At 44.5% G+C, this 17,132-nt stretch overlaps 1 protein-coding gene across 3 annotated transcripts in view; it reads left to right on the top strand.

Annotated features, from left to right (window-relative positions):
* Positions 1-17,132, top strand: part of EVC (EvC ciliary complex subunit 1) — a 126,093-nt gene that overhangs the window by 80,677 nt on the left and 28,284 nt on the right. For all 3 annotated transcript variants that reach the window (XM_059721571.1, XM_059721570.1, XM_019479559.2), the window contains exon 12: positions 732-944. In XM_059721571.1, coding sequence (XP_059577554.1) covers positions 732-944 — 213 coding nt within the window. The remainder of the gene's footprint in view (positions 1-731; positions 945-17,132) is intronic.

Here is a 17,132-nt window from a genome sequence, read left to right as displayed (position 1 = left end):
CACCTATGAATCTATGAAACCTTAGCTTTCCCATTTTACAGATGGGAGAAGAAGCACAAAGGGCACTTTTACATGTGCTCCAGGGATGGGGAGAGGGAGGCACTTTAATTAGAGTGGCTCCGAGAGTTTAACAAACTTTAGTTCAAATGCTCCCACTGCCGTTTTTAAGCAGGGGGATGCTGTTACACGAGATGTGGGAGGCGGCTGAAGTGCAGCAATTGCCATGCTCCAGCAGACTCGACTAGTGTGTTGGGTGCACTGGAATTCCAGTGCATCGGTGCAGCCTCAGCGCTCATTTATAGGTGCCCAAAGAGACTAAGAGACTTGCCCAGCATTACAGCTGGCATTGAACTGCTATCTCAGTCCAGTGTTTCAACCCCAAAGCCAACCTTTCTCTTCAGTTTCAGATGGTCTACTACCAGGCATAAACATTATCAAGATTCAGACTTCAACAAACCTTTATATCATGGAACAATTCAAGAGAGGGTGGATGATTCCTAATGAGGTGTATAGGATTGTAAAGGTTTTTTTCAAGGGGAGAGAAAAAGTGAGTGCATGAGTGAGGTACATGTATCAGAACAAGCAGCCTGGTAGAACCAGGATCTGGAGAAGGAAATGAAGGGCTGTGGAAAGTGAGGCGGGGCAGGGATTAGGATGTGCTAAGGGAACAGACGTTGGAAAGGGGCATGACAAGCAAGTCATTAATGAATTTCTCCTTTGTGTTCTTTTAGGAGCTATATGTGAGATCTTCTCATGCATTAGAGGAACTTGTTAAAGAGTTGTTTCTTCAAAACCTTCCTGGAATAACCGGTCTCTCCTTAAGAGAATGTGAACTTTTAAAAGAAGAATGGCAGGAGAATTTGGTCCTTCAGTTGGAAAAAGTGGATAGCTATAGACAACAACATTGGAAGCTCTTCCAGGAACAAATGCAACAAGAAAAACAGGTACAGTTAAAAAATGTGATAGGTATCAATATTCTCAAGTCATAAATTCTAAAAATAGTTATATAGATTACCATATTTCTCCCATACTTCATGCACCTTCCTCCTTCCACCTCCCCTTTTCACCTTTCAAAAACAATAGGTATACATGCTTATTTGGGGCAGGTTGTATATGTGAGAAAATATGGTATTAAGATAGTCATGCATGTATGTGGGTTTTTTATTTTTGTGTAGACTTGTGGAGTCCAAATTCAAAGTAGGCAATATGGATTAGTGTATGTCATTTTTGCATGGGAAAGGTGGGAAAATATTAGCGAACATGTAGCCTCAGTGTTTTAGAGTGTTTTCAATACATAAGTCTCTTTGGGCAAAGTGCTAGCCTAATTCCTAAATTTTTCTGACTGGGGAGTGGGGAGGAGGCTATAGCGCATATACATGCACACATGCTTGCGCACACACCCTTCCACATGGAATACACAGAGTGCATAAAAATAATCGCAACCAAAGTTTTTTGCCTGAAAGGGGGCAGCCCAGGGTATTAAGGGCCCAGAAGAGAGAATAGAAGAGCCTATTCAGCACCAGGCTTAATAGACCATGCATATGAACAGATTTTGGGGAAATTTTACCCTTGAAACGCTAAGAAGCCTTCTTTGAGCACATGCAAACTGCAGTTTTTTCCAGGGCTTATAAATATTTGGGCAGATTTTCTTGAAGGCAAAAATCACCTCCCTTACACAAAGGCAAGCCCTGCCAAAATTTAAACATCTTCATCCAAAGTGTGAGGACTAGAGAAGTAAGACCAAATACCCTAAACAATGCAGATTTACAATGGAATGAAAACAAGGTCTTGTGATGTGAAGTGTTGAATGACCTTAATAATAGATGCCACTATCTGTATTAGAAATGCAAAAATCTAGAACTCTTGGTTCAGAGATGATTCCTTTTATTAGACCAACTAGATATCGCAAAAAAAAAGTCTTTTCCGGCAAGCTTTTGGGCCCTCGGGCCTTCGGACCCTTCATCTGGGAAAATTAAAGATGGCAAAAAGTCCCCATAGGTAGAAAATAAACTTCATTTTTAGACAGAGGGAGTTGAAGATGGAAGTTTATTTTAGCCGATTTGGATTTTACATTTCATTGCTGAACAACAAGAAAAATTTCTAAAACCTCCCTGCATGCCATCTGACAGCAACAGGGAAGTAATCCTACCTGATCTACACCAATGAGGAACTCACAGAGACACTTACACTTACATGGACCCCGAGGGACAGACTTTCATCTTCAACTCCCTCTCCCTCTGTACAAAAAATGAAGTTTATTTCCTACCTATGGGGACTTATCATCTTTCATTTTCCCTGAGCCAGATGAAGGGGGTGTGTACCCAAAAGCTTGTGGAAAAAGACCATTTTTTGCAATTTCTTAGTTGTTCTAATAAAAGGTAGTATCTCTGAGCCAAGAGTTCTAGATTTTAGCTTTTCTTTTTGTCTCAGACCAACACAGCTACCCAATACACCCCAGAACTATCTATACTATACACTTCTGTATTATACTATAACAAGGGCTATGTATACACATTCAAATCATCCAGGCCAACTCTCCTAGGTTTGTTTCCCTGAGAGAATGGTGTACAGTATTCTGTTATAGCTAACCTCTGGATTTTCCCAGATTGTTTTAGGGGCTTGTTACACATTAATTTTAGGCAGATCCTGGAGCTCTTAACCCCTGTGTTGTCCACACATTAACACCTGAAACTAGTTTTAAGTACACTTTAGGTGATTCAAAGTTATGCCACTCCAGGACAGGCTTATCCCTGCTCATATTCCATTAATGTGTGTTCACTCTCCACAGATGATCCACCCAAGTTGCAATCCTCCAGCATCCCAGGATGCAGTGTCCCCTCCCCCACCCTCCTGTTCTATGTAGATGAACTTTCCATCCCTTGAACTCTACTGCCCAGGGGGCAGTTTGGACACCAAGCCAACTTCTCCTCCTGCCCCCAGAGGTGTGACCTTCCCACACCCCAGGGATGCACCCCAGTGCAAGCAGCCCGCAGAGCACAGGCCAGCTAACCAGGTCACAGGACACAGACAGGTCCAGGAGTGGGGTCTTGGGGGCATGGTGGGGGAACAAGATAAGGGGCCAGATCAGGTCCCCATGAGCTGGGGTTTCCTTCCCAGGGCAGGAGCAGAAGTTGCCCCAAAAGTGCCTTCCCTCACCACTCCCAGCTCCTAGCCACCCCACGAAGCATGGCCAGAACCCCCTCACACCCCAGTCCCAAATCCCAGTTTATTAAAACATGAGACCTTCTTTAACTTACTTCCTCTTTATTTCTTTTTAAATCCCCCCCCTTTTTTACTTCTTTTTATTTTATCCCTCAGTGGGTGACTTCATTTCACCACTAATCACCCATCCCCATTTCCTTTCCACCTCCCGTTTCATTACCAACCCACATCCTATTAAGTCTCTGCCTCCCAGTTTCATGTTCCTGCCCCCACCAAACCCATCTCTCCAGCACCCCCCACCCCATCCCTTAGTGCAGGGATAGAAATCAGTCCTAGCTCACCAGCCTTCTACTGGCAACTCAAGAGCTGCAGCACCTAGCCCGGCCCCTGATCACTAGCCCTCTGGTGGCAAGTCATAGCTGTGCAAGTTGGGAACAGTCAGAGAAGGTTTTTTATCTTAAGGTGTGACTGCGCCAAACTCGAGCTAGCACTAACTTGCATCAACATTTGTGCAGCTCAAAGTGCAGTGTGTAGCAGTGCTCTTAGTATCCATTTTATTTTGTACCTTTAAAAAAAAGTCTAACTGTGATTGATATAGTTGAGAAACACCTTCCATACAGTGATCTTCTCCTCTGATTTAATATAGATGATCAAATGAACTCTTTTTCTCAGATTGGGAAGGTGACAAGTCAGGTATTGATTGATTCACAGAATCTGATGAAGTGCGCTTCAGCCCACAAAAGTGTGTGCTATTCAAACACACATGTGAGTGCATACACACACACACTTTGGTTAGTCTATATGGTGCAAATCTACCCTACCTTTTACTGATTGATTCTCCAACTATTAGATACTGTGAAAAACTGTTTTTCTAACTTGTTTTTATTACTTTCTCCATAAAACTTACGTCGGATGATATTATACTGCCTATTAAATCTGATAGTTATGTGACTTATTGTAGAGCAGTTTTACATTCATTTAGAACACTCTTGAGAATAGAAAAGTTCAAACTAGTAATTCATGGAAATTTTATAATGTACTCCATGTGTATTTATACTTGGTTTAGAGATTTTCCATATGAATATCCTCTCGTGATTTTCTGTTACTTTTCATGTTAGCTAACCTGTTATTTCAACTATTTAGAAGGTGGGGTAGATTTCCACCTTACAGACTAACCAAAGTAGATACATACGTGTGTGTGTGTGTGTATATATATATATATATATGTGCTATATTTTGTACATATATATGTATACATGTTTTTATATTTATTTATATGTATATACATGTGGGGGGGTGAATGTGTAAAAGATATATAAAACACAGCTAACAACACCTCTCAGTTTCAACTATTTACTCACCTAGTCTGTTTCTGTGTCAGACAAAAATGGAACACCAAAAAGTTCAAATGTTCTAGCACATCATTGTCCCTGTTGAAACCAATGAGGCTTCTCATATGCTTGAAGTTAAAGAAAAGGCACTTTCAGGATTTTTACCTGAGGCTTTTGAGCAATATAAAATGAAAGGTAGTGTAAATGAGGACGTTGTTACACATTACACTAAGTGGACGCCTCTACACATGCAGTTAATACGAATGAATATACTAATCCTGATGTCACTGTCACTGTCTACACGTGCATTTAAGCGCAGTAATTTAGTACGCTGCTGGCTACCACTTATATCTGACAGGACTATCTGGCAGTGCAGTAAATTAGTCTACTGCACCCTAAATGCCGTCATGCACATGTAGACAGTGATGCTTTACTGCATAGCAAATTAGTCTGCTAAGTAGTAAAACATCTTGTGTAGACATACCCAGTAAGTATTAACTGTATTTAAAACACATGTTCCACATGTTCAAGCAGGAAAACGTATGCTAAGTGCATATTATTAGGACTTTTTGGGCAAGCAGTATCTCCGTATTACGGTAAGTAATACATGTTAAGCTATCATGGGACTGCTCCATAGAGATAACACAAGTAGTCCTTATTGGCTCCACTGTGGTGCTGGGGCTGGGTGTGACAAACAGCTGGCTCTTGTGCAGTACATGGGCTGAGATCAACAATCAGCTGTTTGTCAGTCCCAGCTCCTCTCACCACACTAAAGTCTTGAACCAGCTCCAGTGCAGTGGGGCTCGACAACCAGCTGATTGTCTCCTGCACAGCTGGCTCCAGCCCTATCCAAACAGCTGAGATCATAGTAAGCATTACTATGCAACTTCTCAGAAATCTTTCTACCCTGTAGTAATGCTTACTATGATTTTAATAGAACACGTGCTAAGTGTAACTTGAGACCAGGCCCTCAGAGACCACATGCCTTCAACACTTCACAGTTTGGCCCCCATTATATAGGATTCATATACAGTCGTAATAATTCCTAGTCTCTGTCTTGAGTCTATTAAAACTGCTCTAGACTAGCTTGTAGAAAGTCTTTTTTCAAAACTATGTATAAAGCTGGTACTGAACTTTTCCCCATGAAACAGAGACACTCAGGCTATGTCTACATGGTAAACTTACCACTCCTAGCAGTTGTACCAGGAAGCTTGCTGCACTGCTCCAGGCAGCTGCCTTTTAAACCAGAAGGCATAGGTGCTAAGACACATGGTTGACAGCCCACAGCATTGTACAAAAGCATTATAGCCATCTCTTTACAATATTTAATGCAAGCACTGCGAAGTAGCTGCAGGCTAGCCTGGATAGACATGAATCACCTGTGTAGATATAGCTTCTGAAGCTTTTTAAAAGGCTCATTTCAGTCCTTTGAATGAAATATAATCCAGTCCTTGGCCACAACCAAGTTTGAAGACCCTGAAGTAACCAAGGAATCAAGGTCTGATCTAAAGCCTGTTGAAGTTAATGTCAATCATTTCTTGACTTCAGTAAAGTTTGGGATCAAAAACACACTGAACAGGAAAGAGGTGGAAATTCAAACCCCAGGACTAAAATTTCATGACCCAGATTCCCCTCCAGCTGAATAAATGTCCAATCCCAGGAGAGTTACAGCATAGAAGTAAAGATAAAACAGTTGTGAAAGATCATTAAAATCAACTGTTTGAAAATGTTGGTCAATGAGATAGGTTCCAATATAGAATAAAGGCTAAAAAGGCAAAGTGTTGTTTTACCAGGCATTTGAGGCAGGGCAGATAAGTTCATAATATCCAGTGGGAGAGGAAAAGGAAAAGGAAAGTGAAAAAAAAACAGTTGGGTAGAAAAGGACAAAGAAAAAGGCTGCTAAGAGAAAGAAAGTGGAAAAAAGAACTTCTTTACAGGGCCTTCTGCTTAGTCCTCCACCAATTTTAACACATCTGATATAGCTTCTGAAGCTTTTTAAAAGGCTCATTTCAATCCTTTGAATGAAATATAATCCAGTCCTTGGCCACAAACTAGTTTGAAGACTCAAACAAGTTTGAAGACCCGAAGCCCTCTGGGTCAGATTACAAGGGGGTAGGAATGAAAGGAATTTGGTAGTGGGAGTCTACTACAGACCCCCACACCAGGGGGAGGAGTTAGACCTAGAATTCTCAAAACAGCTCTGTAACAGGTATTCGCCCTGGGCCGATCTAAACGTGGCCCACGTACCTGTTCCTGGGGCAACCGCTCGCCTTCTCGCCTGCCATGCCTTGCTGTTAATTGGTGTTAATTAGCAGGAGGCTGCCCTTGTACTGCCCTGAGGCCAGGGGGCGCTATCTGTGGCTCCATTTTCTCCCCTACACCGCAGTCCACACCTCGCCGATGGAATGGACGTTGTGTCCCAGCCTTATTACATTCTGGCCCCTTTTTGTCCTCTCTGGGCCTTCCTTTCTTTGATAGGCGCCCTCTCCGGTGCTAGGGCTCTCCCCGGCCCTATCTCACTATGTGCCTTCTTCCCTGGGGCTCCCCAACAGAGCTGCCCCCTCTCTGGGGCCTCCTCAGTGATGCTGCCCCCTCTCTGGGGCTCACCATGCCTGCACTGGGGCTTCTCAATAATGCTGCCCCCTCTTCAGGGCTCACTGCACCCGCACTGGGGCTTCTCAGTAAGGCTGCCCCCTCTCTGGGGCTCCTCAGTAATGTTGCGCCCTCTCTGGGCTCACTGCACCCGCACTGGGCTTCTCAGTAATGCCACCCCCTCTCCGGGGCTCACCGCGCCCGCACCGGGGCTCCTCAGTAATGCAGCCCCTTTTCTGGGGCTCCTCAGTAGTGCCCCCTCTCTGGGGCTCCTCAGTAATGCTGCCCCCTCTCTGGGGCCTTCTCAATAGTGCCGCCCTCCTCTGGGGCCTTCTCAGTAAAGCTGCCCCCGCTCTGGGGCTGGGGTCTATACATCCCGAATGCTGTGCCCTCACAGGTGCTCAGGTCCTTACACTCCGCTGTGAGTTCCCTATGAGGCCTCTTCCAACCCCTGATAGCCTCACCCAAACCACCGGTTACAAACAACAACACAAACATAAGCCACTTGGCTACAACATAAATGGAAGCCACTGCTCTAACAACAGTCCAGCCTACCAGGGAATACTCCATCCCTCAGCCGTGTCAGACACTGCCCCTTCAGTCAGGCTTTCCCTCTCTTCCATAGCAGAGAGCTCCTTCCCCCTTGACTGCTGGCAGTGAACAGTCTCTGGCCCCAGCCCCCAGGGTTTATAAGGGAGCCAGGCCCTGCCCCTTCTAGTCAGCTGACCTTCCCTGGTTGCCCCGGCAACCCACAGCTGGGCTCCTTATTCCCTGCTAGGGAGGAAGCCCTAGCAGTTTCCCCTCTTTGGGAGCAGGGCCCCTCAGTGCTCTGTGACAAGCTCTCAGAGACAGCATGCTCAAAAGACCTAGTTGTCATGGGTGACCTAAATTAGCCAGACATCTGCTTGGAGAAGCAGTCGGCCAGGTCTGCCCATTCACGTAGGTTCTTAACCTGCATACAGGACCTGCATCCAACACAGGAGGTATGCAGTCCCACTAGGGGAGATGCCTTACTTGACTTGGTGCTGGCATCAGGGGAGGACTTGGTGGGGGAGCTACAGATACAAGGTAACCTAGGGGATAGTGACCACCAGTTGATAGGATTCACTATCCAGCATAAGGTGGGAAAGACAAATAGTAGGGCAGTAGTGCTAGACTTCCGGAAGGCCAACTTCAACGAGCTCAGGAGATTGGTTAGGGTGGGACTGAATAGTAATCACATCTATAAGATGGGAGTCCAAGAAGGATGGGAGTTCCTCAAGGGACTGATCCTACAGGCACAGAAGGACACCATCCCAGTACTCACAAAGGGAGGCAAAAGAGCCAAAAAAACATTCTTGGATGAGCAGGGAAACCCAGGAGTGCCTTCAGAGGAAAAAATAGACCTACAGGCTGTGGAAGCAAGGGGCAGCCACCAAGGAGGAGTATACCTACTTGGCTCGTGCTTGCAGGGAAGCAGTGAGAAAGGCCAAAGCAGATACAGAACTCAAGTTGGCAACAAAAATTAAGGATAACAAGAAGTCCTTCTTTAAGTACATAAGGAGCAGGAAGAAGGCGCAGGGTAACATAAGGCCACTACAGAATGGATTAAGGCAACTCGTAACTGATAGGGTGGAAAAAGTGGAGCTCTTAAATAATTTCTTTGCTTCTGTTTTCCTGGACACGGATACAAATGCACCTCCCAATGAGTCTTTAGTCTGGAGTAAGAGTAATACCAATCCACCAATGGTTAGCACTGACCTAGTGAAGGGGCACTTGGAAGGCTTGGACATATTGAAGTCAGTGGGCCCTGACGATCTTCACCCAAGGGTATTAAAGGAATTGGGAGATGACATAGCAGAACCACTGGCGCAGCTGTTTGAGCACTTGTGGCACTTGGGACAGGTCCCAGAGGACTGGAAAAGGGCCAACGTGGTCCCTATCTTCAAGAAGGGGAGGAAGGAGGACCCAGGGAATCATAGGCTAGTTAGCCTCACCTCTATTCTCAACAAGACATTAGAAAAAATCATAAAGGATCACATTTGCAGGAGGCCAGCGGGTAACACAATGGTAAGGGGAAACCAGCATGGGTTTATAGCAGGCAGATCCTGCCTGACCAACCTGGTCTCTTTTTATGACCAAGTCACAAAGTGCTTAGATGCAGGGGAGGAAGTAGATATTATTTATCTAGATTTTAAAAAGGCTTTTGACACAGTGTCGTACCCAATTCTTACGAGCAAACTGAGTAGCTGTGATGTGGATTTTTTCACAGTAAGGTGGTTGAAAAACTGGCTTATGGGATGCACCCAGAGAGTGATGGTGGATGGGTCAGTTTCTCCCTGGAGAGCTGTGGGCAGTGGTGTCCCCCAAGACTCTGTTCTTGGACCAGTACTGTTTAATATCTTTATCAGAGATTCGGATGAAGGTGTTGAAAACAACTTGTCCAAATTCGCAGATGACACTAAACTACGGGGCACAGTAAACACACTGGAGGGCAGGGAGCGAATTCAGGCAGATTTGGACAGACTGGGGAAGTGGGCAGATCAGAATAGCATGTAATTCAACAAGGATAAATGCAAGGTGCTGCACCTGAGGAGAAAGAGTCTCCAACACACCTATAGACTGCGGGGTACCATTCTGAGCACCACAACAGTGGAAAGAGATCTCAGAGTCCTGGTTGACACAAAAATGAACACGAGTCGCCAGTGTGATGAGGTAATAAGCAAGGCTAACCGCACTCTTTCCTGCATCAGCAGGAGCATCACAAGCAGGTCTAAGGAAGTGTTAATTCCCCTCTATGTGGCATTGGTGAGGCCACAGATGGAGTACTGTGTCCAGTTTTGGGTGCCGCACTTCAAGAGGGATGTGGATGACCTTGAAAAGGTTCAGAGGAGGGCTACTCTTATGGTTGAGGGCCTGCAGGTAAGATCCTATGAAGACAGACTGAGGGATCTGAATCTCTTCAGCCTCTACAAGAGAAGGCTGAGAGGCGATCTTGTGGCTGCCTACAAACTCAGGGGGAGTCAGCAGGGAATAGGGGACACTGTTTAGCAGGGCACCCCTCGGGGTTACCAGAAATAATGGCCACAAACTGAAGGAGAACAGATTTAGATTGGACATAAGGAAGAAATTCTTTACAGTAAGGGTTGCCAAAATATGGAATGGGCTTCCAAGGGAGGTGGTGCTTTCCCCTACCCTGGAGGTGTTCAAGAGGAGATTAGACAGACATCTGGCTGGGGTTACTTAACCCCAGTGCTCCTTCCTGCCTGCAGCAGGGGGTTGGACCTGATGATCTACGAGGTCCCTTCAGACTCTATGAATCTGCATTCATTGACTTGTGAGGTAAGAGTGCAATCTCTGCCATCTTCCAAAAGTCTGATTTTTGCTGTTGTCAAATATATTGAGATAACAGACCATCTAGATGTGCCATTAAAGTACTTATTGGTGCATATATTGCTAAAAGGGGATTGATATGGCTAGATAATGGTTCTTTGGATAGCACTGTATGAGAGAATTCAGCAGCCTTTTGGGTCACCCTGGAGCATGTAATTTGGGGTCTTTAAATTAGGTTGACTGCCCATAGTGCATCACAGTGGCATGGTTTACTAATGTAGATGGATTCAAGTCCCATTGTACTCAGCCTTGGTGAGGCCACAGCTGGAGTGCTGCATCCAGTTTTGGGCTCCACAATTCAAAAAGGATGTGGAAAAGCTTGAAAGAGTCCAGAGAAGAGCCATGCACATGATCAGAGGTCAGGAAAACAGACTTTACAACAACAGGCTGAGAGCTATGGGACTCTTTAGCCTGGAAAAGCACAGGCTCAGGGGCGATCTGATGGCCACCTATAAGTTTATCGGGGTGTTCACCATGATCTGGGGGAACGATTGTTCACCAGAGTGCCCCAAGGGATGACAAGGTCAAACAGTTATAAACACCTGCAAGACCATTTCAGGCTGGACATAAGGAAGAATTTCTTCACTGTCTGAGCCCCCAAGGTCTGGAATAGCCTGCCACCGGAGGTGGTTCAAGCATCTACATTGAATGCCTTCAAGAGAAATTTGGATGCTTATTTTGCTGGGATCCTATGACTCCAGCTGACTTCCTGCCCCTTGGGCAGGGGGCTGGACTTGATGATCTTCCGAGGTCCCTTCCAGCCCTAATATCTATGAAATCTATATATTTCTTTTAAAAAATAATGTATGGTTTAACATTCAGTGATGATAATTATAAATATGTAGAACGATCTATTCACAGGGTGCTTGTACATGTCAGGGAAGCTTGGGCTTTCAGCGCCCTGTGCACCATCCATGCTGCCTTCTCCCACCACCAGCACACCCAACCACCCTCCTGCTGCCTTGCTGCATTGCCCCAGGGGCAAGCCAACCTGTTCCCAGGGGGTCCCAGGCACAGGGCACTGAAGCCTACCTGCCTCCTGCAGCCAGGGGGCAAGCTGCTGGCAAGTCAAGTAGCCCCTGAGCTGCGGGGGACCCTGGTCCTTTCCTTCATGGTGGTGGTTCCCACCAGGCAATACCCGCCCGCTAGCACCTGGGCTGGGCATTCCCAGGGCATGCTGCCACCATGGAGGGAAGCACTGCAAAGCTCAGGGGCTGTGTGACCCAGCAGCAGCTCATGCAGGCAGGTTCCACTGGGGGGGGAAAAAAAAAAAGCAGCAAGGAGCCTGATCCTTTTTTTTTTCCTCCCAGAACCTGCCTGCTTGCCTGAGCTGCACAGGGCTCAGTGCTTCCCTCTGTGGTGGCAGCACCCCCTGGAACCACCCAGGTGGGCTGGTAGCAGGTAGGTGATGCCTGGGGGGTACCACCACTGTGGAGGGAAGAAATGGGGTCCCCCGCAGCTCAGGGACCACTTGGCCCACCTGGCAGAGGCAGGTAGGCTCAGGGGGGAGGATCAGGCCCCTCACTGCTTTTTTTTTTTCTGGTGGAGCCTGCCCATGGCAGCGGGGGCCGGAGGGTGGGGGAGGTGGGTGAACTGATGGGGGGGGCCGTAATGTACTGTAATGTCACATGACATGACGGCAGTCCCTAAATTGAAATGGTGGGTTTTTAATTGGTGGGGTTTTAATTGTGTCATTTAAAAACCTACCATTTCAATTTAGGGAGAACTAAACCCCCGTTGTGTATACAAACACCCACAGTGTCCAATGTATCAGGGCATTCCTCAGTGCAAAGACTGTGAAATGAATTTCATAGTATGCAAGGGTTTGTTTTTTCAGGAAAATGTATAGTTTCCCAGGGAGGATACTTTCTTTTGGAAAGAGGTGCTTTAGCTTCTCTTTTGTGAAAGTGATTTAAACTAAGGTACTCTAAATCCCATAAAGAGAGTATCCACGTGACTCATTGGGTGCTGACAGAAATACTATTTGTTATGCGATCGGCCCCTTGAAAGCACTCTACACCCATGCCCTGACAGAAGTGCACGGTTGCAGAGCACTTTAAAAGTGCCTGTTCACGGGACAAAATAACCTTCATTAAATGAGAATTCAGATGAAGGCGGTCCAAAGCAGAGTACCTTCATTACCTTCTGCTCAGCCCTGTGTGCAAGCAGAGCGGAGGATGCAGCCCAGCCCCATCCCTGGTGCTGTGTTCAGAGTTGGAGGGAGGGAAGGGGAGGAGGGAGATCTGTCTGGGATTTGTCCATCTGGAGGGCGAGCATGGGTGGATTGGAGCCCCCATTTCAGAGAGAGGCTGCCTGTCTGCCTGGCTCTCCCCTAGCTCCCCTCCCCCAACTCCGGTGCTGTTTTCAGGATGGGAGGGAGAGATGGGAGGGGCTCCAAATCCATCCATGCCCCCCCTCCAGCGCAGGCTGGGCAAACCCCAGATGGAGCTCCCTCCTCTCCCTTCTCCCGACTCCCATCCTGAAGATAGCACTGGAGCTGGGAGTGGGGTGGGAGACCTAGGGAAGAGACAAGCAGACAGGCAGCCTCTCTCCACTGGATTGGCTCCAAAGTGGAGCTCGATTCCCTACTCCCCATTATACCATTGTAGTTCTAACAGTAAATTTCCCTGTGTAAACAAGACTAAAGGACAATCACAGACTTAACCATATTCTACTCAAGAATAAGATGCACTTCTTCAGCCTGCCTTCTCTAATATATGTACAACATTTAAAAACCCCTCTCAAGCTCCCACTGCATATGCAAATCTCTGCCTGCAAGGAGAAGAGAAAAAATGAACCACACACAAAAGATGTACATGTCCAATTGGAAGAAAGCCTCAGATACTATAAAGAGTGCAGTATTGGAACCCAAAGAAAATAAAATGTACATACATATTTATATACATTTTAATTTTGAAATGATAATCATATAGGACACACAGTTTTCATTTGCCTTTTGAAGATTTTACTCAGAAAAAGAGCAGTACATAATTTTGTAGTCTCTTTACTTCCTCCGTACTTTTCCCAATGTGATTTTAGCTTGCTTAACAAGTATTTAGAGGTTTCTTTAATGCCTCAACAGACTATATTTCTTTGAGTTTATTTTAGATTTTGAAACAACTTGGAGCCATCTGGCAAGGCTGCTTCATTAGAAAAAATCCTCTTAATGCTTTTTTAAATATATGTCTGTGTGCGTGCATGTGTGTATGTATGTATATTGACAATTTACTTACTTTGCAACCCAGAGGACATGACATAAAAATGAATAAATAATGAGGAAAAAAGCTCTGAGTAATTTGCATGATAGCCCCCTACCTCACAATTTTGTGAAACTAAACTTAAGGTCTGAAAATGTTCTTTGCAACAGAATACTGTACTTAAGTTACTTAGCATTCAGTAGGCATCACACACCATCTAGAGGCCATTGGAGTGAAAGTCCATTCTTTCAGTATTCCTAAAAGTAAATGTGCTTAAAAAAAGCCATCTTCCTCTCTTCCTTTTGAAACTGAGATTAACTAGATGACTGTTTCCAATTTGTTGATGTAGCTGAGGGATGACTCCAAAAAAATTATATGGTTTTGGTTACATGGTGGGGACATATTCCATTCTTCTCTTGCCAAAGAGCAACACCTGATATTAGCTGTGCTGCAGCAGATCATGTAATTGGCTTGTTGCCAGGAAACAAAGCTCCAGGAAAACTTAGAGAGACAGTAGGGTGAAGGGCCCATTGGTTAGCTTTCCAGATTCCTGTTCTGACTCCCACAAGGGTCAGTCTGAGCTTGCTTATATAATCCGTTCTGACATATCACGCGCTTCCTATCTCCTTCTCTAAGTTTGGTGGATATGTGTGATTTCACACTGATTGGAATGGCTTTTCTTTTTAAATAGTCTAGCATTCCTTTTACTGATATTCCTCTCCAAGCTTAATACACTAATATTTGAACATTTTTTTTCTGGATTATAGTGGTTAGAAGGAGCCTAAGAATCCATTCCAGCCATTCTCTGGAACACTAGGGAAATTACTTATTTCACCCTGTGCTTCAGTTTACCCATCTTGAAGCTGGATATAATAATACTGACACATCAATCAATATTTACAGCATTTGAAGCCATCTCACACCATGATTCACATTTCAGGGGAAGTGTTTTTCTCTCTCATACTAGAAGAGCTCTGGGAAGGACATTGTTCAAAGGATATACAATTCTTCTGCAAGAAGCCTGGTGCACAGTGGGATTTGTACTACCCTTTCTAGTAAACCCATTTCTCCCTTCTGTATTTGCAGCTCGCTTTGCAAACTGATACAGGGTCAAAGCCATGAAATAATGTTCATACACAGGAACCATATGCAGGTGGTGTAAGTTAGGGCAATGCCTAGACTTCCCTAAGTTGTGCTAGGCTGTCAACAGCATAGATCCCACCCCAAGAATAGGTATTCTATAACCAAAAACATTTGGTGCAGCCAAGGAAGTACTAGGAAAAGGAGGTCTTCTCTTCTTGTTTCACCTTTCAGTTAGCCTGCTCCCTGATTAGGGTCCAGATTTCCTCTTGAACCTACACCTGTTTGCGTTGTACCTGTAAAGCTCGAGTGTGTGGGGTGAATATCAGTGTATGGGTAGGATAGCTAAGGCTCCCTGATATCCAACATAGCACAGTTGCTTCAGTAGTCATCATTTAAGCAAGCCTGTATTTTGCTCAAGGTTATAGCTAGGAACTGGACCAGACAGTTGCACAGCTGGCCTCAAACTTAAGGAGGACAAAGAAGTATAACACTGCCTCTGAATTCATATGTCCCTTTTATTTCTGTGCTTCTCTACCATGACCAAGGGTCCTAAGCATCTAGTTCTTTATGCAAGTCTGTCTGCAGGTTATTTTTTTCAGGGTAACCACAGCGGTTGAAACAGTCTCCAGCCAATTATAGTCGTCTTAGCTAAGAAATCACCACAAGTGCCTCTATCTCTAATCAGAGTAATTATCTCATCAATGATTATTAGTACTTGAATTAGCATAGCTGTCATGGACAAGGATGCCACTGTGCTGTATACTGAACACACAGAACAAAGGACAGTTCTTTGTTGTGAAGAGCTTAGTTCTGATAAAGGCAAAATTAGTGTTTAGACCCCACTTAAAGAAAAAAAATTACTAAAAATATCTAGAGCATGTTCCTTTATTTTTTAATAAATAATATTTATGTACATACATAAATACACTAGCCTGCTGGGTGAGTCATCCTCGGTCATACCTTGTCCCTAAAATGAGGATAAGGATACTTACATCCCATATAAAGGAACAGAACAGGAATTTGACCTTAGCAGGCTCTTCAACACAGCTAAATGACAAAAGTGTAACAAGAACCAATGGCTAGAAGTTGAAGCCAGACAAATGTGGTCTAGAAATAAGGCACTTATTTTTAGCAAAAAGTGAAGGTAATTAACTATCAGAACAAATTACCAAGGACTACAGTCACTTTTCCATCACTAGAATATAGGTACTTTTTAACAGAACTTACTGTACTCATTCTTTTCTGGTTTGTTTAATGCCTGCGTCGCTAGGGTGATTCCACTATTTATCCATGTTTTCTCTAGGTCTTAGTGAAATAGAAAGACATTGCTGATTTTGCATTGTACATGATTTTGCATATCTTGCACTAGATGCTACCTAATTGGCAAATATGAGTTTCATTTTCTCTGCATCTACTGCATAGCAAACAAGAATAAATAAACACGTATATTTTCTTATCATAACATCTCTTGCTCATGGTATCTGGAAAGGATACACTGGAGGGGGGGTTGATATTTTTTATTTGACTGCAAATATGTTACAGTTCAGTGTATTCCCTCATCTTTCTTCTTCTAGTGAGCCCAGTGAGATTTAACCCAGGTAGCATTTGAGACCAAACTGGCATGTAAGACACAGAAATAGCTCCTCAGTCAATAACTAGGTCTTTGAAATGATAGCAAGAATGAACAAGCAGTTAGGTGCAGTCACTGAGCATCCATCTCTGAAAATCCCCTTCCAGAAAGGAAAAGGTCAGTTTAGCTCTTCTTGTCGGAACTGCCAAAAGAGAACAAGTGCAATGCACAGAACATGGAGGACTTCTGGAAGCTGCTGAATTCACTAGCCATACATGGATAAGTGTGAAACTTTTGATAAGCCTATCCAAAATAGAGCAGGCAAAGTTAGATATTGGTACAGTTACTAATACAAGCATGTTTTTGACATTTGTCACCAAGGTATCGGGGGGGGGGGGGGGGGGGAGGGCGTATAAGCTTAATTTGATACATGCTATATATAATAAGAGACCATACAACATGTTCCCTTCTTGGCTGCAGCTTTAGTAGTCGCTAGGTGTCCACAGTTAAATCATTTTGGATGGCCTGGACAAATAGGTGCACCTTGCAGATCTTCCTAAAGCAGCCATGTGCCTATATAAAAACAAAGGTTTGAAGGGGACCTTAGACTTTGCCCACTTGCTCCTACTTAGCACATGCTAAATCATAGTGTAGGTTGCTTAATATGGGCCCTTTTTAACCACTAGGGAGCACAGTTGTCTATACTCCATCCAAACTAATATGGAGTTTGCTGCAAGATGACAAAATCTACAAAATCTACAAAATCTACAAAATCTACTTGTTCAGTGAAAACAAAAATCATGCAATGCTTCAGCAAGGGTATTT

This window comes from Alligator mississippiensis, chromosome 2 (assembly GCF_030867095.1).
Source record: "Alligator mississippiensis isolate rAllMis1 chromosome 2, rAllMis1, whole genome shotgun sequence".
Classification (NCBI taxonomy): Eukaryota; Metazoa; Chordata; order Crocodylia; family Alligatoridae; genus Alligator; species Alligator mississippiensis.
Note: the sequence above shows the minus strand (reverse complement) of the source record. Positions and strands in the feature narration are given on the sequence as shown.